General features: G+C 37.8%; 1 protein-coding gene across 6 annotated transcripts in view; it reads left to right on the top strand.

The window, feature by feature from the left end:
- Nucleotides 1–25149, top strand: part of FHOD3 (formin homology 2 domain containing 3) — a 386338-nt gene that overhangs the window by 260313 nt on the left and 100876 nt on the right. For 3 of the 6 annotated variants that reach the window (XM_027711038.2, XM_027711032.2, XM_039381552.1), the window contains exons 8-11: nt 2802–2896; nt 9643–9786; nt 11688–11920; nt 24830–24928. In XM_027711038.2, coding sequence (XP_027566839.2) covers nt 2802–2896; nt 9643–9786; nt 11688–11920; nt 24830–24928 — 571 coding nt within the window. The remainder of the gene's footprint in view (nt 1–2801; nt 2897–9642; nt 9787–11687; nt 11921–24829; nt 24929–25149) is intronic. The other 3 variants (XM_027711086.2, XM_027711078.2, XM_027711073.2) reach the window with 1 other exon arrangement.

Genomic DNA, 25149 nt, shown 5'->3' with positions numbered 1-25149 from the left:
CTCCCAGAAGAATCCCTGGGATGCTACATCATCATTCTTCTACATCCGGATTGACTGAAGGAGAAAATTCACCTATTCCCTAACTAGAATCAACAGGAGGCAGTACTGTCAATGACTTTGATAGAACTATTCTAATATGTACCAGATTAAACCTTTCTTTTCAAGTGCTGTTTTCTTCATTATGATCCCAGTCTGAACAGGTCTCTCTTTACTTTATGCATACTGGACTGCTCAGCCTCTGGAAAGTGGATCTGAGAGTGGATGAGAGCAGACACCTGCTCTCGATCTGCACATATCCCATGTTGTCTGGATCATAGGTTGGAAACTATAGGCCCTCATTATATCTTAGCAAGGACTATTAACCCAACTACAGTAACGCAGTAAGTTCATGATGCAACTTCCACACCAGAACTGCCTTGTCCCTGGGTGGGTAGATGGCCTTATGGCTATTTCCATGTTCACTTCTTGTCTGTTCAGATTGAGATCATAATGGGGAAAATATAATTTCAAAGGAAAGGTTTCATCTAGTACAGAGTGTAGCTTTATCAAAGTCATTGATAGTACTGCCTCCTCTTGACTGTAGTTAAGGAATAGATGAAGAATTTGGAATTAAAACCTAGATTTTGGAAATTGTCTAAGTTTAGTAGCAGCAGCATAATGAAAGCCTCTAAAAGATAGATGAGCTATTACAGGGCTTTACTTGCCTTTCAGCTATTTACTTGCCTTACAGCTACTTGCCTTACTAGTAAGTGTGCCTGATTAACAATTTTTAAAAATTGTATTCTAAAATAAAAAAGCAGTACGTGTAGAAGAAAATTATATATCATTCTTGCAGGAAAAAGCGAGGTGACCCTGAAATTATTCTTTTGTAATAATCAAGAAGTATTGAGACATTCAAGAAAAATAAATCAAACACATGGATGCTGTCTAAAAAAACAAACCAGTATTATTCCAATAAGAATAAAACCTACCTGCAAAAATAAAGGCAGATTTCTCTAGAAGGACTCTCACTAAATAATGCAGTGGATTAAATAATTCATTTTTTATGTTGTTACCAACTCATTTTTGTTTCCAAATGGTATTGTTATAAGTTAGACTTGCGTGGTTTCCCTATTTTGTTTCTCTTTCTTATTTCCTTCCATTTTTTATTTTTTCACGGGAAACCACAGGAAGGCATTTTTGTAGTGAGGATATCATTCCTGCTGATCATATATCATTTGTGAGCTGAGTGAATTTGTTCCACATGTCTTTGAACATGCACTGCCCAAAATGTCTGGCAATATAGAGAACCTGGTAAAGAGGTGTCTAGTGTATTTTCATTACAGACATGTATTTGAATTAGCATTTAATTAGTAATGCACATAAATACTTCTGGAGAGCTGAGAATTAATCCCCCTCCTTCACTGATTTTGCTTGAGATAAAGAAGCTCTGATTTATTATTCAGTAGTAAGGATCAGAGGCTGTCTCAAAGAAAGGGGGAGAGAAAACAGGAGAAATATTGCTGTCTGCACATTTGTTAGTAGACAGGTTTTCCACATGCTGCACTGCCATTGCCTTGAAAATGCAGATCCTTGGTTAGCAGAAATCTGATGTCTGTGTAGCGGGGTATATATGTAAGGTATCAGCTTGATTAAACAAGGGCTGTTATCACTGTGAGAGTAATGCAGAGTTTAGACCTCAGGGTTACTGATCAGTCAGCAACAGGTGGTTGTGATGGCACATTTGCATTTTACTGCCTGATTATACTCAACTCTCATTCCTATAATGTTATGGGGATGTGGACTGTTGAAATACTCTGTTTCCCTCTGAAGTTCAAAGACTCTCACAGTTACACTTGTATAGTTGAATTGAATATCTCTAGGATAAGGTTAGCTCTCTACTTCGTCTACTCCTCACCTCTAACTTTACTCCAAACAAAACACTGAATTATAGTCTTTCAGTATTTACTTCGCTTTTCATAGATAAAATTTAGTAGATGCGACCATCTTGCCATTTAGCCAAATAAAATAGGATGGTTTTACACGGTACCTTCCACACAAGAGATTGTCTTGAGTCTGATGTTTTTAGCACAATAACTCACTAGGCCACTAGGGTTTGGTTGTCAGATAAATATGCAAATTCAAATCCATATGCAAATCAAGCAAGTATGTCATAACTAAAAGCACAAATTTTGACCTTACTTAGTGGAAAATGAGAGAAATGTGTCTGAAAATTCTGTAGATGGGTTTCTTATTAAAATAATTTGAGAATGAACCACAGCAAAATTCTTTTCCCCTCATTGATCATTTCTTTTATTTCTTTAACCTGTAATTTGAGAAGACTGTTTCTCTGCCACACTGTTTTGTTACCTTAATGCAGCATAATTCAGCAATAGCACCAGGAATATGAGCAACAGGCACACTGAAAGCATAGCTTACAGGGTTTTGCTGAAGATTTATCAAAGCCTATGTGAACCTATATCAGGTTCAGTAAAATTCCTCCCACCTGATTTTTAGAAGTTCTATGTCAATCACACTGGGCTAACAAAGCTTCCTTCATCACCAAGGAAGAGAAGTTGGTACCTCTGGAGAAAGTCTACCTGGCATACTTTAGATCCCTGGATTAGGCTGCACTGTAGTTTTCATTGTCTACATTAACTTCACTCTCAGGGAAGCAGGAGAGACTGTAGAGAAAGCTGGATCTTTCCACTGGAACTTTCCTCTGGCCACATAAACCATCTTGTGCTACTTCTTGGATAAGTGTTGATGCTATAGCTTTCCATTTTGATCCCTGTAACCAAGAGTTTCTGCTTTTCCTCTAGGAACCAAGCCATGGTCCAACATCATGGAGATACTGGAGGAGAAGGATGGGGTTGATACCGAGCTACTGGTTTATGCAATGACCTTGGTTAACAAGGTTTGTTTACTTTTTTAGCATAACTGGTGGACATAGTGTTTTCAGTTGTATGATAAACTTCCCTTTTGAGAGTACATGACAGAGACCTGTCATGGAGAAGTTGCAGATCATGCTGTAATCAATCAGCACACTCTCGTTACTTGTGCTACAGTCACCCAAAGGCAGTGGCTGGGAGTAGAATTGCTATTTTGCTAGATGCTGTGTGGAACTGTGGTATGACATGGTTCCCAATGCCAATGCTGCAGTGCTAAATAAAAACTCAACAAACTAACTCAACAGATTATCCAACAGGAGAAAGAAAGCAAGTGCTGGTGAAAAGAACACATGCTCACAAAGGCTTACATTGTACACAGCTTTCTAGTTCAGATAGTTTAGGTAGTTTTTTTTTTAATGCTAAGTATGATGAATTTAACAGGTCTGAGTGCTAATAAGAGTACTTCTGCTTAAAAAAGTAAGGTTACATTTTTTTCTTATTTCCTTATATTTTATGGTGACCTGATTTACAAGTAATAGTCTTACAGTAAAATCAAATGTTTTCAGAAGTGTTCACTTGTGCTATTGAGCAGAAAAAAATGGAGAAAATGGAAAGGTCCATGACAGTTAGAAATGTATTAGTGTAAATACCTTAAAAATCAGCATCTAGTCCTAGACAAATCTTAGGGTAACTAAAATTGAAGATTAATTTTTAAAGGGACAGAAGATCAGCATACTACTGGCAAATCAAACTAACTGTGTGGTTTATGGTTATACTTAATAGGACAGAGTATTTGGAAATATTATTATTACTCATTATATTCACTTGAAGATCCTGAGTTTGTTGGCTGCCAGTTTATTGGGGTCTTGGCTACATGGTAGGGGTTGTGGGTTGCTCTGTTGTTAATGTTATTTATAAAATGATTTCTTGATGGCAGATATTGTCTAGCAAATATGCCTGAGAAGGACTAACCTCTCCTGGTGACATTTCTGACATTACTCTACTTTTGCTTAGAGTCACCCTTGCTCCTGCTTCCATGATAGTAAAGTTCCTCTTGAGTTTAAAAGATCACCTTATCTTACGGCTCTACTCTTTCTGAAAAAGCATCACCAGTTACATATGCTTCTGTCTGTAGCTGCTATTAAAGACAAGGTCTTTAACAGCTCTTTAACAGCTCCACTTTACACCTTGGTTTTCTTGTGTACCGATTCCTGTTGCTGAGATAATTCTCTTCAGCATTTGCACAGTTGTAATCTACCTAGTAGTGTTTGACTTCCTCAAAGATTTTGTTCTCTGTTGACTCTTTCATTATCCTATAGTTGATTCCTTTAGTCTGAGTTTTTCAGTACATTTAAAACTATTTTTAGGACAAGATAGTTCTTTAAAAACACACAAGAAAAGAAAGCATCTCACAGTCAAAGGAGCAACGCAGTTACAAAGATCAAGGAAGAGAAGAATCCCACAAATCCACACTTATAATTATGATCTGGCTTATGGGCAGCTTTATGATGTTTTTAATGGGATATTTTTCATGATTATAGAGAAAACAACAAGCAGCATGTAACAGTTGTAATTTTTTCCCCCGCAGAGAATACAAAGAAGGCTCAGATGGTTTCAGCTTTTCTAGGCAAGGAAACAGCAAAGTTTTCAGAGCAGGCAGAGTCCTCGTGAAGGATTTGTCTTAAGGAAGCCTACTTCTACTCCATCTTTCTCCGTGTATACATTTACAGACTGTTTTCCTTCCTACTTAAGAGCGCAAAACACATCTACTCAGGCATAAAAATTGCTCCAGTCCTTTTATCCTCTCCCTCTCTTTTGCTGATGATTAACCAATTTACTTAAGCTAATATTTCATTAACCCTCTCTTAATCTGTGAGGATTTAGGCATTAATGAATCTCTTAAATGAGAGTGATACCAATACTGCCACATTGCAGATATGCAGATATGTCCGGTTACGTATAGTTCTGGTATAACTTTTGTAATCTTCCTTGGGTTAGTTCCTATGATCTGTTAGATCATATTCTAATCTCTATTTCCTTATGTTTATTACTGAAGTCTGGATAGATTAAAGTCTTTGTGTTTCCTTTGTATAAAAGAACTTCACCAACTACTTATCAAATGCAGAAAAAAAATTCTGTGTTGCATTTAATTCGCTTTCTATTCAACTGCTATAAAACCTCTTCATCATTGAGATTGCATTGGAAGCTTTGTAAGTTTTAAAATTACTGCTGATTTTCTTTTTACCTGTTATTAATATTGCTTATTCTCTCATATACAGTATAGTTTTAAATAGATAAAATAATTACAAGTTACATAAAAATTAATATGTATTAGCGTAGTCAGATTAAACACCGAATGGTTTTTAGAAGGTCCAGTATAATTTTAGAATTTAAGATCCAGCTTCCAGTCCAAGTGGGAGCCTAGAGTACCACCCACCAGTAGTCCATAAACTACATTTAAAAAAGTGCTGTTTCAGGTCAGTGTGGTGTTAATACAGCAGCTGACACATCAGTTACTGATGACCTGCCTTGAGAACATCGCAACTGCTGCACTGCAACAATGATCGTCCCAAGTCCTCCGTCTGACATTGGCCCTCCCAGATGTTTTTAGGAGTTGTGGTTCCTGGGAAAAATGAGAGAGGCTTCTTCCTATCCCAAAGCAGCTGAAAATTTGGCTAATGCCCTAAAGTGTGTTTATTCACCATGTAGTACTTTTCACCATTACATGAAGGATTTAGCTCATGTCTCTCTCTCTAGTGCATGAGCCTGCTAGTGGAGTGCAGGTTGTTGGGCATTTGGTAGCCAAGGCAGGACGCTCGTATTACTTGAACTTTCATGAAACATTACACACCAAATGGACTTCCTGTTGTCTATATCATCTCTGCACCACTGCTTTGTACTGTGATTGTTTTGTAAATTACAAAAGTCACCATAATTACTAGTTTTACTAACAAGTGTTAGCCATTTTAAAAACTGCAAATACATAGAACCTTTCAGTCTGGGGCTAATTTATGTCAGCATTTGTTCAGAGACATAACTGAGGATATGTAGTGATAAGAATATTCGGCTATTACCGGCTAATTATGTTGTCTATAGGTCTTATCATTTAGGATCACATTTGGCTGATATACTCCCATAAGGCTTTTCCTTTTTCCACTCCTAATACAACTTCATGTTTTCTTACCTTTCTTTCTACTGGGACTTTTAAAGGTAGTGGTAAGAAAAACATACTGTTGAGGGTTTGGTAAAATGCTGTTAAGAGGATATATCAGGCTCAAAACTTTTGGGCTGGGTTTTTGGTTTTAATTTAGTTCACCATTCCAAAAATAGCCACTTGAGAGGGAAGAGCTCAAAGCTGTAAAGCCTTTCTTGTAAGGGCTTGAGAAAGCAACTTGGAAAATCACACAACACACCAATAAAAATCTTAATTCAGGGATGTTTCCTCAAACCAAAACTGGATAGAGGCATAGGAGTGAGTCTTGACATTTATATTCATGCTTTGTTTTTACACCTGAGTTCTGAAGAGTTTGGGATTTGACATCTCATTTTTGGTTGAAGATAGCAAGACCATAACAAAATTCAGCAAACAAACCACAGAGTATGGTTTAAACATGCTTCTCCAAGTGTTTAAATTTCAATTCTCTAGACAGGTTTTCATTTTTTAAGGTTTAGTCTTCAGAACACAAAGAACTATTTGGGACTTGTATGTGTATTTTGATATTGGAGTATCAGTTTGAATTTAACCAGGTACTCAGGAAGGAGCAAAGGCTCTTGAAGGACCTGCTCAATCTATGATCTCCAGTCTTCTGTTAGCAGTTTTTGTTTCCTTTATAAAGCCACCAAGAAAATGGGGGTCCACTCTTGTTTTCTAATATCACAACCCAGAATTAATCAGTCATTTATGCAAGCACTTCACATTTCTTGTGTTTATTTCCTAAAAAAGTGGTTTTCCTATGATATATTGAACTGACCTCATTGAGACACCAGTAGTGCCCTTTTACATTCCATATTATAATGTTAGAAATTGAATCTAATATGCTTTAGGCTCTGAAACTGAGTCTGTGAGTTCCATGACAAACTGTGCAAAGGAAAAATATTTGATTTCTCTAGTTGAGAGTTCAACTGCCCAATTCTGGCCAGTAATATGCAGTGAAAATTAGATTTCCACTGCTCTGTGATTTAAAATTATATTAACAAATAAAAGGCTGCTGACAAAAGCAGTTACCAGTAAATACTACCTTTCATGGCTGGGCTTCGCGAACGAAGATTTGAGAAGGCTCTATCCACATTTACTACAGGCATGCTGGTGGCTTATGAGGCCAATACGTGACAGACATATCCGATTGCAAAAGGCACAGCAGAAAGACTCCTTAGATGGTATATTCCACAAGACACGGTTCTTTCTGCGTTGCCTTTTTTCCTCGAGGGTGATCCTGCGAGTGTTCTCAAAGGAGACAACTGCGTTATAGATGGTGTGTCTCCAGGCCTCCCGATTGGAGGCCAGAGTAGACCAGTTATGGTGATCAATATGACCAAGGCTGAGATGTTGTTTCAGGGAGTCCTTGTATCTTCTCTTCGGGGCTCCTCTCATGCGGCAGCCGGTGACAAGTTCACCATAAAGCAAGATCTTAGGGAGGCGGTGGTCCTTCATCCTTGAGACATGTCCTGCCCATCGCAGCTGTGTTCTCAGCAACATGGCCTCAATACTTGTGACAGCTGCTTGCTCTAGAACAGAAATACTACCTTATGCTGCTGTTTTTCCACTCTACAGCTTGCCTTACCTTGGATTTTAGAAAAAAAAAAAAAAAAAAAAGGTGTATTTGAACGTGGGTGATCTGCACATCAATGTTAAGACCATTTCCTGATATTTTTAGAAGTAAATGCTCAGAAGATATGACTCTTTATCCCCTCTTTTGGAAATACAACATTACATCTTACTGTGCATGAAGGCCCTCAGGTCAGAATAGTTTCGGTTTACATCTTTCATTTGCAAAAGAAAGCCTGATAGTTGAACGCCGTTTTCTGTTATAATATTTCCATATCCATGTTAAAGCTCCATTGAATTTGCAGTGTGATAGCTTCATTTGCTGAATCCTCAGATTTTTACTCAGGTGTCAGTTTAGGAAGGAACAAAATATATGTGGTATCTGTTTGCAGCACTTTTCAGGAAGTTTTAGTTTCATAGTCTTCTGTGGGTTTTAAACAGAGGCTTAAGTACTGTCCTGAACAGAGACAAATTTTTAATTAAAGCCTGAACATATAACCCGAAAACTTCATTGGTATTTGTGCTAAGAATTCCTGTTGTGGTGATTTTCACCCGGCAATTTCACCAGTCCTGTAATGACTGAAGAAGAAAATGTTGCTGTGTTTTGTTTAGTTAGAAAAAAAGATAGATTAAAAAGTACCTCGTTGATGCACATATTCCAGTGCTTCACATCACAGGAAAGAGGTGTTTAAAGGACAGATATGTCAGCTGCCTATTCCTCTCTCATTAGTCATGTAATTCAGACCCATTTTTCTGAATGTAAAGCTTCTTGGTGTAGGGAGGCAGCCCAGAGCAGCTGCTCTTTTCTGCACTCTGCTGCTCAGAGCCACTTTGGAAAACCAGTGTTCACAGAGCACAGTTCATTCTATCCAAGGCATGAGAAGTTGAAACTCTTTTTGGAAAGGGCCCGGGTTTTGCTTCTCTGTCTCTTGCTCTTTCTCTCCTCTACTGGGAATATAGATAAGTTACTTAACTAATTAAATGGGAGAGAGGAAACTACTTTAGAATAAACATCCCTCTGGTGATCTACTCCAGAATAACCGTGTTATTTCCAGTCTGCATTCTCAGGTATTTTGCAGAAACAACTCTGCACAGACTGGTTCTTGTGAGGACGTGTATGTTACTCTGCAAGTAAGTTGCACAGTATGGTCAGTAGTTTCTGCTTAATATGCACAGGATTACACTAATTTTTCTGAATCATCCATAAGGAGCAGTAAAAAATCAGTACAAGGTGAGTAGAAATCAGTGGCTCAAGCAGTTAGTTTTCAATAGGCGTTATTATTAGCATTCTTTATTTTCTAGTGTGCAAAAACTCCTCTACGTTGTCACTGGTAACAACTTACCATATAATCAGGAATTAATAACTCTTTTAACATTTTATAGGAGTTAATGAATACCTTTAATATGACTTTTCAAGTTGAAAAGGAGGAGAAGATTCACTGTCTCTGTAATATAAAACAATTTGTGCACAGGGAAGATGACTGCTGCTGCAGGTGTGGAGGACAGTAGGCACACGGTGCAGGATATTTCCTGCTGTCCTGACATCGCACAGCTGTGCATTGGACTTTTTCTTCTTAAGAGCTAAACTTACAGGAATCAGTAGGAAATCAGCTTTACTCATTTCAGCTAAACTGCTTTTTTTCTCCTTCTTTGCTTTTATCTCTGTGTTTGATGCTTTGACATTCTCTGTTCTTTAAATCTGTACTTGAATGAAGTCAGGAAGAATCCAACTGTGTATTTTAAAGGCCCACATTTTCCATACTTTTTTGTATGAAATAACAACATTGATTTGTTTTGCCAATTATTCATTTTTCTACACAGTGCACAGAGTTGTTTGTTAAAAGCTGTGCCACTTGTTTTTTATTTTCTAGCGGTGTCTCTAATCCCACATCATGGGTTTTACTTTATTGAAATCATGCATAGCACCACTTACCACCTGCTTTTAAAATCCTTTGTTTAATTCTTTTCAAAACAAACAGATTTAAATGTTTTTCCTTTGATTCTTAGACGCTGTCGGGATTACCAGATCAAGACTCTTTCTACGATGTGGTGGATTGTCTGGAAGAGCTAGGCATTGAAGCTATTTCACAGAGACACTTGAACAAGAAAGGAACAGACTTGGACTTAGTTGAGCAATTTAACATTTATGAGGTAACATAACATGCCCTGTTTTATGCATCTTACAGCTTGCGCAAACTTCAAAGCCGAGAGGAGGGAGGGAATGTAACCTAGGTGATATTTGGTTATCTATTTTATTTTAAAAGAAAAACATCTGGTTGCTAGAAGTATTATACACTTTTGTATATGTGACCTACTACAGTACATAGCTGTATTTAATGCAAAGGCATTTCATACTAAAGCTGGGGCCTACTCCAAGGCAAAGCAGCACATTTACTAGCCTTCTTTCTGCAACTGCTAGTTACACATTCTGAAATAAGTAGAAGTTCTTTCCATATGCAAAAGTATTCAGCTTGTGAAAAAGATTCGACTGAGCTCAACTTCACAAATACCACTTGTTCTGCAACTGAATATCCAGCAATTCCTTGTTTATGAGTTTACACTGGACCAGATCCTATGCAGTTTGCAGCAATGGAGTAATGAATGACTCCACATTTACCACCTAGGTATAAAATAACTACTTTTGAAGCATTTATATGTAAGAGTAGGATATCCAGTTTCTTAATAATTAGCCTCTTTTCGGACTTTGGAAAGTGTTGAAATGGGGAGGTTTAGGCTGAAGTTAATGTAATGTAAGTGTGAATTCATGTTCTGGTGCGATGAAATTAAATTACTTCATCTCTGCCGAAGTCCAGCGAAGGATTTGATAGATTTGATTCTACATTTCCTTCATCAACTCTACATTCATGCCACTTCACTAACTTTAGCAGAGTTAAGTTTTATATACATCAGTTTTCAGGAAGAGCCAGGCCAGCATAGGAACAAGGGAATGAAAGGGCACCATATCCTTTCTTTTTCTGAGGCTTTGACTTTTTTAAATATGGTGATTAATCTTAAAAACAGAAGTTTTTTGTGTGTGCTGAGCCTACTGAAAGACTTGTTGGCAAAATTAGCGGTTAACTTAGTTGGGTACCAGCTTTCTCTTGATGACCAGATTAATTCTAGAGATGCCTATGCAGGTTCTTGTTTTTCTCTACCAGTCTTGGTTTTTATATGGAAAATCTCTTCTTCCTCACAGAAACAGATTTTACACCCTAAGGAGAGATATCTCACTTCCCCTCCCCCCTTTTTTTTTTAAGTCACTTCTGGTAAGAATTATCAGAATTACAAGACTAATAGAAACAAGAAGATATGCGTTCTTCTGATCACCCACATTGCCCTCTTCTGTACCTCTGCCTATTTGAGTCGATCTTTCTCATGTAAGAATTACTTAAATGTTAGGCTGCATTTCAGATGAGATCCACTAGTAACTTTGTTCTTTCTGCCAGGGATGTCTCTCCTCATGTACCATAAGACAACACTTGCTTTGTTTCTGTTAGAGGTATGTCCCATTGGCATGTCAGTGGTGTGCTGTAGTTTGAGATACTCGGGTATTGCACCCATACTTTAGTCCTCTACTATTTCTAACACTTTCTAAAGTGTTAGGTCGTAACTTCAACTTGATCACTGCAAGTGTTATGTCTGAACATGAGGAAATGTTCAGTCAGTCAAAGCATGAGAGTTTTTTTTCTGTTGATTTCACTAAAGCCAAAACTTCATCTAAGTATTTTGGAAGGAAATAAAGGACACTGCTCAGCGTCCTTGAAAATTAAGTCTTACATTAAAAAGAAAATGAAGACAAATTAGGAGATACATAAATGTGTTGTTACAGGTCCTGTAGTGTTCTATACAAGACATTAGTATATAATTCCATGATTAATGCTGCCACGCTGCACTAATGGATAGACAGCAGCTTACGGGAAAACTGTAGAAATAGCAATGCTAATAGGAGTTAATCGTGTTGAGATCAGTAAATTTTTAAGCCAAGGAGCGAAGACCTGTGATACCTAAAGAAACTGTGTCAGAAGCCTCGGGTTTCTTCCTTTCTTTCTCAGATGACACTGAGGCATGAAGATGGAGATGAGAGTGCTGACCCCCCTCCCAGTGGGCGCAAGGATCGGAGAAGGGCCAGCCTTGGTGCTGGTGAGAGAAGGGGGTTAGAGCGCCGACGGAGCCGCAGGCACTCAGTACAGAATGTCAAAAGCACTTTATCAGCCCCTGCGAGTCCATGTGGCCAGTCCAGCTTCATGCTGGGCCATGGACAGTGCGTTGACGAACTCAGTGAGAGGTAAGTGCATGAGCTGAGGAATACTCCATTCTTCTCCCATTACTTTCCCTTATGTTCATTGCACTTTATTAATATGACAGACTTTTCCTTATTTTCCTCTTTTCATTGAAATAAAAAAAAAACCACCACCACCAAAAAGAGATGGATTTGTAGGTGACTTACCTACATAGCTAAGTTCTTTGGCACCATCCATCCTAAGTAAGTCGACCCAAATCACATGTGGTAGAGTATTCGATATGGGAATTTTATCCATTGACAGATTTTATGTTCACTATGTCCACATAACAGAAGATTGTTACAAGAGCATTGTACCATTAGTGCAGAGCTATTTGTCCTGTATATATTACAATTCATTCTTATTTTTTTCCTCCTTTACAATCAGCATTCCAGCATAAATATTTTCCTCTGGGGCTACACGGTAGTAGTGAATATGTCTACTGTTTTATAATTAGCAAAAGAGAGGCAGTAATGATTAGTTGAGCAGCAGTCTGCAACAGTGGAGTCAGTTAAAGACAATGTCTTTGCCAGTCCTATAATGGTTTTTTTGGGCTATGCATGCTTAGGAAAAAATGGAACTGCAGATCCTCAGGATGTCTGACTACTGCACAAGACGGCTGGAATTAATTTTGTGTAAATTAGATGTCTGATCAGCTCAACTCCCTTTGATGTCAGTGGAGTGCAGCAAGCACTGGTAGGCTTTCACTTATCTAATGTATTCTACACGCCTGAAATTTCAAGATGAATCGTGCTCTGATACTAGCTGTTTGCTGACTATAAAGGGAATCTGGCTGACCAGCTCGGGTGAAGATACATAAACTGCAGATAGCTAAAGCTGGACACTGTCATCCCATTGCTGAAGATGCCATTTGCAAAACTGGAGCAGGGTCCATGAAGAGTGTATCTTGTATTAATTATAACATTTGGGAAGTTCATAGGAGGTTTTCTGTTGGTTAGCACTGGGTATGAATTTAGAGCCTTAAAATCCTGCATTACATGTAAAGCAGTCCTTCTTGCAAAGCAGACTGAGTTGACTGAGTTGATTAAACGTTAATGGATTCTGGCAATATGAAAATGTAAGACTCCAGATAACTGAAACAGTAGTTGCATATTGTATACCACATAATAGCACTTTATTTTCTTTCTTTTTTTTTTAACTTCTTGAATTCGGCAACACATTCGTGCTTGTTTTCCATCACCTTCTGTGGCCAGGGTCTTCAGTGGGCTGACAGCTGAGAGTCCCATTGTCTTACAGGCTGATAACAAGGATGACAGTGCATTTGAGGATGAGTTTAAAGCATCTTCAGTGTGAGTACAGCTGGGAACTTCAGCTGTTCTGCCTGGTGCATGACCTTAAGCCCTGCTTCATGACTTAACAATGTGACTGGAAATCTGTGTCCATGGATGTGTAGCAGATATCATTGGCTTTTTTTGTTAAACTGATGAATTTAGATTGGCAATGAGGAGATTCTTCAGCTCTACAGAAATTGTTCATTCTCTTACTGTTAATTAATTAAACAAATAGAAGCCATGCAGGATAGCAGCTTCTACCAATACATTTTCTCAATATTAATGTTTGCTTGCTAGCTTTATTTTGCAGTGTTGAGTAACTCCTAATAAATTTGGGGTTGAGCTGAGTTTTAGTAGGAATAAAATTGAGGGAATAAAAACACAACAGAGTAGTTTCATAAGTTCATTGAAATATTTTTTTCACCAACATAGCATAATTTCAATAATTATCCTACTTTTTGAAAAAAAAGTTCTGGTCCACATCCTCTTGGACAGTGACATAATTTAAAGCATAGTTTAAGTTTAAATCCAGGAAAGTCTTTATCTAAGTAGTCAAATTTAATTTTGTGTTGCAGTTATCCTTGAAATCTTCTGTAGGAGAATAATTAGATTCTCTTCAACTCTATTTGGAATTTCTAACTTACTCACCTGCCTCTGTAAGGAAAAAGGCATTCAGTGATGAATGTGTGTAACACTGATCTTTACTTTGCATATAGTTGAATAACATTCCTGCCCTCCTCTTAGCAGGGAAAGACAGGAAATATTACTTGTAGCTAGCAAATAAGATTTTTTGCAACTGGACATTACAGACTACAGAATATGTATCAGTACCTGAAGATGCAAGTTCTATGCCCAGTGAAATTTTTAAAGTCGCCATAAAAAGAAGTTAGTCAACTGTTGGATCTTCTATTATTCTCACTGAGTTTCTGGTAAGCAAGCATTTCATATAAGCAGATTCTGTCCTTCACATTTTTAGTTTCATTATCTACCCAAATCTGTAGATGTGGTAGGAAAAGTAAGTAGCCTTCCTGCTTTATCATATTCCAGCAAGTCTCAACTTTCAGTGAAACAGTCCAGATGTATGCAACAGTATCTCTACACCTGATAGCGAAACTAAGCAAAAAAAAAGAAAAATCTTTACAGCTTCTATTCATTGACATTTAGGCAGAAAATAGTGAAGTTGAATGACTCATGCAAGGTTTTTACACATTTATAAAGTTTGAATTAACCTTAAGTGGAAAAAGGTTTTGTGGAATCAAGTTTTCAAATTTGAGCACGTGGTCTCCAATACAACATATTTATTAGTTTAAAGGACCTTAATAGAGTATCATCAGTGTAGACCTTGCTGCAATTTGCATTGAAATTTTAAAATATGATGCAGGCATCTCCTGGTTTTGTCAAAAGAAAAGTGCGTTATGTCCCTTCTGCTTCCGTTGTTAATGTTGTACAGAAGAATCTGTACAAATGGATAAAAATTGCTGTAAACTGGAAGTGACTTCTCTTCACCTGTAGAATAACTGTCTTCTGCTAATGACCTTCTTCTGGTTCATAATCCAGGTCCCTCTTGAGAAAGGAAGAAGTTGGCAGTAAGTTTTTGCAGAGCCGTATTTCCAAAAATTAGTCTTCAAAATGGGTATTCCTTCACTACGTTTTCTTTCCCAATAGGAAACACGTAACAATACTAATGATAATCTTATTGTGTTGCTCCTGCTAAACTTTTTGTGTGGTTGCAGATGTCTTATGTCTGGTTTTGTGGTGGATTAGACCCAGCAGAATTGCTTCTGATGGACATGGTTAGAGATTGAAGTCACACTCTTACACTCTACTAAATTTTATTTTGGGCAATTTTCTTTGTTATTTTTTGACTTCTGTACCAAAGTCAGTAGAAGATTCAAGTTCTTCCTCAACGTTCTCCTTCCCACAATGTTCATGTTTCTTTTCTTTCTAGCTCATCAACTGTTTTGGCAGTTACTTTGCTTTTGTTTACCACATCAAACAGATTGTCCACAGTCATCTGCTCTATGTCAACAATAAGTCTTCCAAAAAGAGAAAAATCCATGGTGCCAGTAAAACAAAAAAAGACAATATTGGCCAAATTCTGTTCTGTCTCACAATGCTCTATATCCAGAAAAGCTGCCTGAAGTCAATGGAGTTGCTCTGATCTACGCCAGGCTAATTGAGAGCAGACTTTGGGTTTTGAGCTGGGTAAAGTTGACCGTAAATGCTAAGGGCAACCAAAAGGACAACTTGCAGGCCTTTTTCATCCATTTGGCAGCCTTCTTCCAAACTAAATGTATTGCTTTTTAGCTTGTGGTTCAAAATAAATAAGGACTCAAATGTGCTTTGTGTTAAAATAGTTTTCATGGATCCTGATGTGCCTGTTACTAAATAAATAAGTAAAGAAGTAGATAACAAATGCTAACTAAGAAAGGCTGAAGGTTGATTTAAGGGTTTGTACCTACTGCAGCGTACTTTAAGATGCCTGTCCCGACCACCAGCAAGTTTTCTTTTACCTAAACTGCTTTCTGTTACAATGATGGTGTGGAACACCAATAAGCCTGCGGAGAATTTCAGTCCTGTCAAAACGTTGTTTTAAAAAACCCTTTGCTGGGGGTACCTCCTAAGATTTTCTGTCCTGGTCCAAATTGATTACTCTCAATCTGTGGTCTAGCATGCTGTTTCTTAAGCATTAGACTTTAAAACACATTCTTCCATGGATTGTGTTAGGGTTTTTTTTCTTTTTAAAGTAAAGCTAGCTTTTTCCAACCACACGCGTGGATAGAGTCAGGGAAAAATCTGAGGAGTGGCATGGAATTTGCACTAGATTTATGTTGTTATTGTATGCAATGATCTCTGGCTATATAAGCATTAAAAGGCAAATTTCTGTCTGTCTGTCTTTCAGTCTTGTCCTGTCTGGCTTTGAGGGAGTAGAAGGCAGGTAGTTCAGAAGTTCTCAGCACTGCTCTGAGGAGTTCTGTACATACAAAGCAGAAACAAGGGCTTCTCCCACTTTTTCAGATTAATGTGTTTTTCGGTTTGCTGCGCACTTCCCTTTCTTCGGTACTGCGCAGAGACCATACTCATCTCTCTCCCACAGTGTCCCATCAGAGCTGTGTTATCCAGACTTAGCCAACACACTCAAAGGAGCTTCTATGAGATTTACACTGACTACCTCTTACCAACATTGGATTGAATGGCTCCATCAAAGCTTTATGGAATTAGTTACAATCAAAGACTGATGTTCATGAAGTTGCGAGTAGCTAAGATTAGGTGTTTACCTCACTCTACTGGACTCTCTGCTTTCTTTTTTTTCTTCATAGCTTTGATTTATTTTATATCATCAAAAATCACCAAAGAATTACTAAGATTGATCATATAACACTATATATGTTCATCTAGAGATAAATTGGCTGTGGTTAGTACTTTCTTGTCATTATTCCTGTGTTTGACACTTAACAAGAACAAGTGAAAGAACTGACTGCCATCTTAAGAACTCGTCAGAGTGGAGCCTGAATCCTGAATCAGTGACCAAAGCTGGCTTCAGCAGGCTATCTTTTTTAGACTGTGGGGCTAAAAAGTATGAGGAATACTAACTTTTCAGATTCACTTGAGGCTTCCAGATTTTTTGATCTGAACAAACTTTCAGGAGAGCTATATAAGATTAAAGCTTTATGAGATAAAAACAGCAGAGACGCAAACAGGGAGTTGCACGTCTATGAACTTTAGTTAGGGTCCTGCCTTAAAGGCTGGTAGGACTCTTCCTCTGAGCAAAGAGTAGCACAGGGAATTCCAAAGTTTCCCACAAATTTCTAGACTAGATGGAAACAGTATGATTGCATGGTGCACACTGGGCTCAAGAGCTTTCACACCCTTTATGGCCCTAGGGAAAAACTAGGAAATTTTTGTCTAAATAAAGCAAGCTGTGCAGAAAAGTCATAAGGATCTGTTTGTTAGAAAATACATGTTCCTGATGCTTGAGGATTGCCAAGATGCAGGCAGAGATCGTGACGCTATTTTGGTTTTACCAGAAAACAATTAATACAGCTGAGCCTCTGATGCTAAGCATTTTTTGTGCTTAGCTTCAGATTCCTGTCGAGTTTCTAACCAACAGCACAGTCCTTAGCTTGACTGTTAGACCCCATGAACTGATTGTTCAAATTGCTTCATGTAGAGCCAGGGCTACAGGGTTGGTTCATCCAAAACACAGCTGAGACTTCTTTTTTATTATTATCATTTTCCATGTTTTCAGACATCCTAAACCATAACTAATCTGTGACTTTTCTAGCATTTACTATGGCAAAATTCTAGGTTTTGTCATGATATTTCAAGTTATAGTGACTTTCCACAACACTATGTGAAATGTTTTGATTTTATAAATATTTATGGCTATAAATCAAAGTGCTGGTTACAGTGGTGGGTGGGGTTTATTTTATTTTGTTTAGGATGGCTACATTCCCCATCTCTTAGACTTGCTATCTGTGTCAAATATGATGAGTGGTAGGATAGCTATGAAACAGCAAAGTGGGGAGACTCAACATCAGCATTTAATGTGAGACTGAGGCTGTGGTATGGAATTAAAGGCCCAGGAGAGAGAAGAAGTTAATTTCTTTTTTATTGCTGTAATAGAAGAAAACACATGTTGGGTGGGGTTTTTTTCCTTGATGTTTATCTCTGGGTCCTAGTTTTGGATATTTAAAACAACTGAGGCATGAAACTTGACGAAGAAAACATCTTCAAGATAAACACGCAGTCACATATCTGTGGATATGCTAAGAATCTCTTTAATACACACACATATGAGCTGAACTACCTAGCATTTGGGTGTGCTTTGACCTAGAATGGCATATGATCAGTCGTAGGAGAGATAATAGCTTTTTTCACTATTTGATTGGTATGGGTAAAAATGGAAATGGAATATAAAAAAGAAGTGGATTTGGGAAGATTTATCTGTGAAATTAAATGGCTTGGTAAGGTAGCATTTGTTCATAGCATCAAACTTTTATTAGTCTTTGACAGCAATAACATACAAAATCTGATCTGCTGTTTTAGGTTTGGAGTAGGGAGGATACATTTATTTCTCCTGTGCAGATAGGGTTGTTTGAAGCATGAAGTCAAGCACACTTGAAGGGAAAGAATAAAAGTGTGAAATTTGTAATCTTAGTCTTTGTAAGAATATCTTGGAAGCTCCTATAAGGAATGCAGTAGAGGAAGAGACATGAAATAGATTAAGAAAAATTTTCCTTTGAAGCCATACCATAAAAAAAGACTTCACTGATGTATAGGTAAGGATTGACCCACTAATGCATAAGTAATAATAACACAAAAATTTAAAAGTTACAGCTTGATGAGTATCTCAAGTACAGGTCCTATTACTGTTGATACCATCACTTTTTATTTGAATTAAAATATCTCTGTAGATATATCAGGTTTTCTAGTAGGGATACTCTTTGCTGACTGTGGGTCTTGATGAAAGGAAATATTTAATACTTGGTATAAATGCAGAGTCCAGTTGGCAGCACTGTACTTTACTGTAAAGGCAATGGTAGATTTTCCTATTTAAACTTCAAGAGGAATGAAAAAGGCACTGAAGCGTAAATGAGATTATAGCCGTATGGCAAATAAAGTCACAGCATTGACTTTCATTATTTTACTTTATTTTTCCACTGAGTGTTTAGCTTTGGTGAATTACCTGAGGAAATGCAATGCCAAACCAGGAGGTGAATGTGTTTCTCTGGATCTGCATGATAGTGTCTTATGCACTGGAGTTTACATGCCTTCGAGAGTTCACCTCTACAGTGTGTTTTACAGTGTTTGTAAACATGATCCTATGAGGCCAGGAAATTTTTTTTAACACATAGGATGCAATGGGAGAAAAAAACCCCAGCAGTTTGGCAGGATGCCATTTCTCTTTGAAGTAAGGATCAAGAACAGTGACCTTCAAGTGTTAACCAATATGCAGTTCCAAGTTCTGAAAATGCCACTTCTCCTCTCTTTCTGTATATATTTCAGTATATATTGCTCAAAAAATCTAGCTACATTTATCTATGTTTCTTTACTCCTCTGCTCACAGAAACGTAAAAACAGCAATCATGTTCAATGATCAGAGTTGTGACTCTTGAAAAGTCTTTGCAAAGCCTTGACAGTATCTTAAGCAATACTCTGCTGTCTTGCTCTGCTTTGATATGTCCTATATAACAAGTGTGGAGGTGTTACCTAGATATTATTTAGGTGTGCAAAGCTGTTGCTGATCATATTTTAGGGATAAGAAAGTAACAGTAACCTAAAGAACAGCATCATATGAAGGCATAGTGAGTGCATGTACTTCACATCATTTGTCAGTTCCTCAAGTTTTTGTCTGAACTGTTTTCTTTGTTTAGGGAAGAAATACCAGGATCATTTTCCTTTTGACCTTTGTAATTATGCATCTTAGTCTTGCTGTATGCAGAAGGTCAAATTTTGAGGCTTTGTAAGTATGTTGTTACGCAGATCATTTCATGTACTTTCATCTTTGCATAGTTGCACCAACTGCAGTGGTCTGTCACGTGTGGCAGTGGAATGGAAAATTGCAGTGGGGTTAATAGGTTGTTTCTTTCATTTTATTTTTAATGAAAGAGGAAAATATATTGCTGTATCTTTATACAGAGTAATAACTTATGAATTTAAATTATTACCACTTTCAACTTTCTCATAAAAGACTAGTTGAATCTGTTTTGGCAGCTAGGATAGAAGAAAGGAAGAAGCAGTAAAGTGTACTAAAGCATTTGTTTGTTTTACAATGACTTAGGAATTTGGCTATGAATTGTGCTTTCTAACCTATGAAACTGGAATTTCACTCATTTTCCTTCATAAGGACAATGACAAGAGAAAGTAAAATTGGATCCACTGTGACTTGTAAAGATCTTTCCTTGATGGCACCTGTTAGGGGTTCAGGGATGCAGCTTCCAAAGTCGTAAGAGGTAAAACAGGTCAGAGGTTTTATAGGAGGGAGAGTGGGAAACAATCGTGAAAGGAAAAATTGTGAGATCGATTGTAGTATTTAATTTTGAATAATATTGTGGAGTGGGTAATGGTGACCTATTTCACTGAATGTAGCCTGTAGTCCTGGTCACAGAATCAGAGAATGATTTGGATTGGAAGGGACCCTAAAGATCATCTACTTCCAACCCCCTGCCATGGGCAGGGACACGCCTCACCAGACCAGGTTGCTCAGAACCCTATCCAACCTGTCCTTGAACACTTCCAGGGATGGGGTATCAAAGGCAGTGAAAGTTTAAATGGAAGTCATTTGAAGAAGCTAAACTGTATTTAATGTCTTTAATGGCACATAAGGTGATTTTCAGAACATGTGGGAAAACTAACCAATAGCTTTACAGTTCCCCAGTACTTTCTTCTCTGGGTCACTTCATAACTCAAAGACTCCTTTTTTCGCTGAAGTTGAGTGTTTGTGTTTCTTGGAAATTTCTATATAAATCTGTGGATGCTTGCAAAAGGCTCAGAAGTACACTTAAAATTGCAAAATTTAGAAGGAAAAAGACTTTAGAAAGGTTAAATGAGCCCTATACAAAGTGGAATCATACCACAAGGAAGATATTTTAATGTGCTGTTATCTCATGAGTTAACTTCTATGTGCATTGTATGTGCAGACCAAATCATTGGTAGCCTAATTATGGCAAGACCATCCTTTTTTCTATTGTTCTATATTCAAAAATTAGTGATCAAATTGATCCCAAATTAAAATGATTTAAAGTTTATCTTACACTTTCAAAATTTCTTTCGATACCAAGCAGAGCAGGATGTGTTTCTGTGCTCATGCTTATTTTGTTGGTGGGCCTTTTTTGTTTTGCTTTGTGGTTTTTTTTTTCTTTGATTGTTTTGTTTTTTTCATTTTTTTTATTCCTTCACAGCCTTTGATTTTTCTATTACCTCTGCCTTTGGGATTTTTTTGAAAAGGGGCAGTGAGAAACTTGTATTTCTGGGCTACAAGCTGGAACAAAGAAATCCTAAATTCCTTCAAGCTGCCTTTGTCAAAACTTTGCAGAGGAAAGAGACTGGGGAGAGCCTGGAGAGGACAGAGGCTACATACAACTTTGTACACACTGATTGTTCAGCTCTAGGGTCCTGTGAGATGGAGAGCATTTTTTAGTGCCTTGAGTTCTTGTGGAGTAAGAGTCATGGTCTTCAGAGCGGTGCCTTACTTTTAAAATCATCTCACTGTGACTAGGTTAGATGTGCATGAGGTACGATGCCGGGCATTTTATGGACTTTGCTCCTCCCTTCAGCTAAACTTATGGACGAATTTAGCTCCCTTTATTATCATTTCCTTTTATCAGTCTGTGTTTGTCAATGTTTTTCTTTCTTCAGCTTTGAGTAGCTATTTAATATCAACAGGATAAGTTTAATTGGCACTCTTTTTATTTCTTTTTTTTAAAATTTATTTTAAAAAGGAGAAAAGTTAATCTTTTAGTTCTCAGTCCTTTGTCTAGATTTTGTTTTGCTGCCCTAGTGGTTCTCAATCCGTAAATTGCACTTTCATGGTCTTTTTTAACATGCACATTACTTTAAGGGGCTATAAATACTTTCATATCAAATTTTAGTTGAAACAACTGAGCAAAACCTGTGCCCTAGAAGATGTTTGTGAGTTACCATGCCCAATGATGTATTTTATAAAGATTTGTGGGGGCTTGGGGTTTTGTTTATTTGTTTAATGGGGGTGTTAGCCTGTAGCAGTAATCCATTTTAGAGATGAAAATAAACACAGTGATTGTTTTGAAATTTGTTTTCAGTGCCATAAAGCTTTTGTATAAATACTTCTAATCTAATACTTTTATCATCGTAACTGAAGTAACCCAGGAACAGCCTTAAGGTTAGCTGAATATATCCAATCTTTCAGCATTAGCTGAAGCCCTTCCTCCCTGCTGCAGGATAAATACTTGCCTTTTGTAAAATAGGATAGATTCCTCTGCGCTACTGAAAAACACACTGGCTTCTGCAGCCTTGTTTAATTAGAAACCTCCTGATGAATCCTTTTTCCTAATTTAATTCTACTATTGCATTGACACAAAATTTGCATGTGTACGTGGGAGGGACAGTGAGCTTTTCTACATCATCCCTTCTCCATTGCACACAAAAATGAACACATAACCCTGAACAGTTCATATGAATTCACAAATGTGTCTGCTGTTCTGTTTGAGCATCCGAATGTCATCTGTCTGTAGTGGGTGTTTTCCTGTTTTAATAAATATTCACGTGGAAGTTTTCCTTTTCTGCCTTTTAGGAAAGATTTAGCTAGCAGGTACTACCTGTTTTCATGGGCAGAATATGTGTTCTCTAACAAGACTGGGAAACAACTGCTACTATTACTTTGGTTAAAAGAAGACCACACATCTTTCCTACCTGGGAACTTACCCCTCTCCTCTGATCCATTTCTGGGCATAGTCGAGGAGTCTGAAACTGTGGGTTAAGTTGTGAAAAGAGGACTTTCCAAGTGTTGAGTGCCTCTCATAAGCACACACTTATTTCCATTGTGCAAGTTTTCCTTTGACCAAACCGGCTCCCCCAGGCTGAAAAGCATGCTTGCCTCTGTGCACAGCAGTCGTCTCTGCAACCAACTCACTCAGAGCCAGCTCCTCCCTCCAGCTTTTCCAAGCAATTGCCATGTAGTTGCCATCCTTCTACAGTTAATATTAGCAAAGAGCTTTCCAATCAAAGTTTCTTCTAAGCTTTTGATCTAGAAGATGAGGAGACTTAAGGAAAGAGATATTGGCCTGACAGAAGAATGATCTCGCTGGAATCTCTAAAATTTCTTTTCAGCTCCTTTCTCTGTTCAGTTCAATTATAACTCAGTGGTTCCCAGTTCAATCTGTACTGTGTAAGCTCCCATCCTTACTACCACGCCCTCATGTGAAGGAATAAATTCTCAAAGAACCTTTTCAAATTTATGATTTATGAGATTCACTCTATCAGATGATTATTTCATTTATGATTTTGGGAATTTTGAGGCAATTGAGTGGGGGAGAAATTTTGACACCATCGATCTGGAATCCTGGTGGGAGCTTAAAACACAATACTAATGGGGCCACACTTGTTCATATAAACAATAACTGTGCTGCCAGCATTATAGGATGCATTGTGGTCTTATCAGAGAACCGTGATCCCACAGAGCTTCAGGAGTTATTTCCCAAGTGTGATTGCTGTAGGACTAACAGGTGCAGATGTTTCCCTTCACAGGAGATAATAGCAGAGCTAATCTTGAGCTACTTGCTAGTAAGGAGAAGGGATTATATGAATGCTCCCTGGTCAACTCTTTCTTTTCTTTTTTTCTGTGTACCAGTATATATGTGGAAGTTGAGAAGTGTCTCTGTAAGTAAGGTGACCTTAGGAATGGTTGGAAGTGTCCACCTTGTAGATGCTTGCCAGAATATTGGAAAAATTCCAGGTGCTGCCATTTTCCTGATTAGTCTGTAACTAACTCCATATAAATGCAACAAATTTTGCATTGACCCTTTGCATTGCACTCAGTGAGTTCATGATCTCACATTGTAAATATTCTTTATTCTTATAACATGGTAATTAATTCTAAATGGAAAAAAATCCACTGAGCATCCCTTCAGAATTAGAGGAAAGAAAACTACCTTTCAGGAAAATACAAGGAATATAAGTGTCTTACAAACTTCATGACTGTTTGTATGCTTTCGTTTTTGCACGGAGCATAACCTAATGGTATACAGCATTAAATCAAATGGAGAACTTGCAAATGCAAAAGAAGCCCAAAGAGAGAATATTTTCTAAATCTTCTGTGAGTCTGTTGGTTTGGGGAGGAAAAAGCATAGATGAGAGGGAGAGGAGGCAAGACAATGTAGCCTTTTTTGTCATGTGTAATATAGTTTTCTTTTTTTCCTTATGTGGTTTGTAGGTTATGGAGCCTTTATGCATGACTTACAATTCTCTTTTGCCAGAATTACTACCGAACCGAAGCCTGCTTTTACCATACTAATAACTCTACTGAAATAATTCATGTACTGGCATCCGATAACTTAAATATTGCTGTTTGCAAATAGTCCTGAACTGATTTAGTCTCTCTGTTATTTCTAACTCAGTGGTTCACCCTGTTTTCCAGTTGAGCTATTGGTTGCTTAACAGGAATGTTTTATTTGTGTTAATTTAGAAAGTGTGATGGCAAATGCCAGCTGTCCCTTGCCAACATAGTGTGTACTGTCCTTTAAGCCAGAAAGGCACAACTTAATGACTAATGTGTTGAACATTGGTATTATCATGAATGTTTTCCATTAATGCCTCTACAGGTAGGGCAGCAGCAAATAGAAGACCAAGCTCAAGAAAAAATAATGACATCTTTGAATATCAAAAATTAATATTAAAAATATAAATAGGGGAGAGGATAACATTTTTATATTGGTAGCTACCCTTGCGCCAGCACATACTTAGCAGTAAGTTTTAGGTGGCTTTCTGTTTAACATAGAGGAGCCAAAACTCCCTCTTCCTCAGTGTTTTCCTTCCATTTCTAATATTCCCTTACATTTCTTTTTCTGGGGACTCATGTTGTTTTCTCTTCCGCCTTCTGTCTTTCCATCCCACTGCATGCCTCTTTCCTTGGTCTGACCTCAGAGAGGACGAGTATGAAGAGGAGGAAGAAGAACAGCCAGTCACAGAGCCCAACACTGAGGATGAGGGGGAGGAAGAGGCCAATAGGCAGGTCAAAGCCAGGTACCAGGATTCAGCTTTGTCCCTCCACCTTTTCTTCAGGCTCTGGCATGAACTCACCAGCACAGTGTGCAGCAGCATCTAGTTTTTCATTCACATTCCTAGATCACCTGTTAAAGCCACTGCCCAAAGAAATGTTTCTGCATTTAAAACCTTTGGGGAGGGCTGTGGGCATGGCAGTGTTAACGGAAACGTGTTTAGTTATATAGGTTCAATACACTGTC

The sequence above is a fragment of the Pipra filicauda genome, unplaced genomic scaffold (genome assembly GCF_003945595.2).
Source record: "Pipra filicauda isolate LSUMZ 115617 unplaced genomic scaffold, ASM394559v2 scaffold230_size2164044_pilon, whole genome shotgun sequence".
In the NCBI taxonomy this organism is placed as follows: Eukaryota; Metazoa; Chordata; class Aves; order Passeriformes; family Pipridae; genus Pipra; species Pipra filicauda.
Note: the sequence above shows the minus strand (reverse complement) of the source record. Positions and strands in the feature narration are given on the sequence as shown.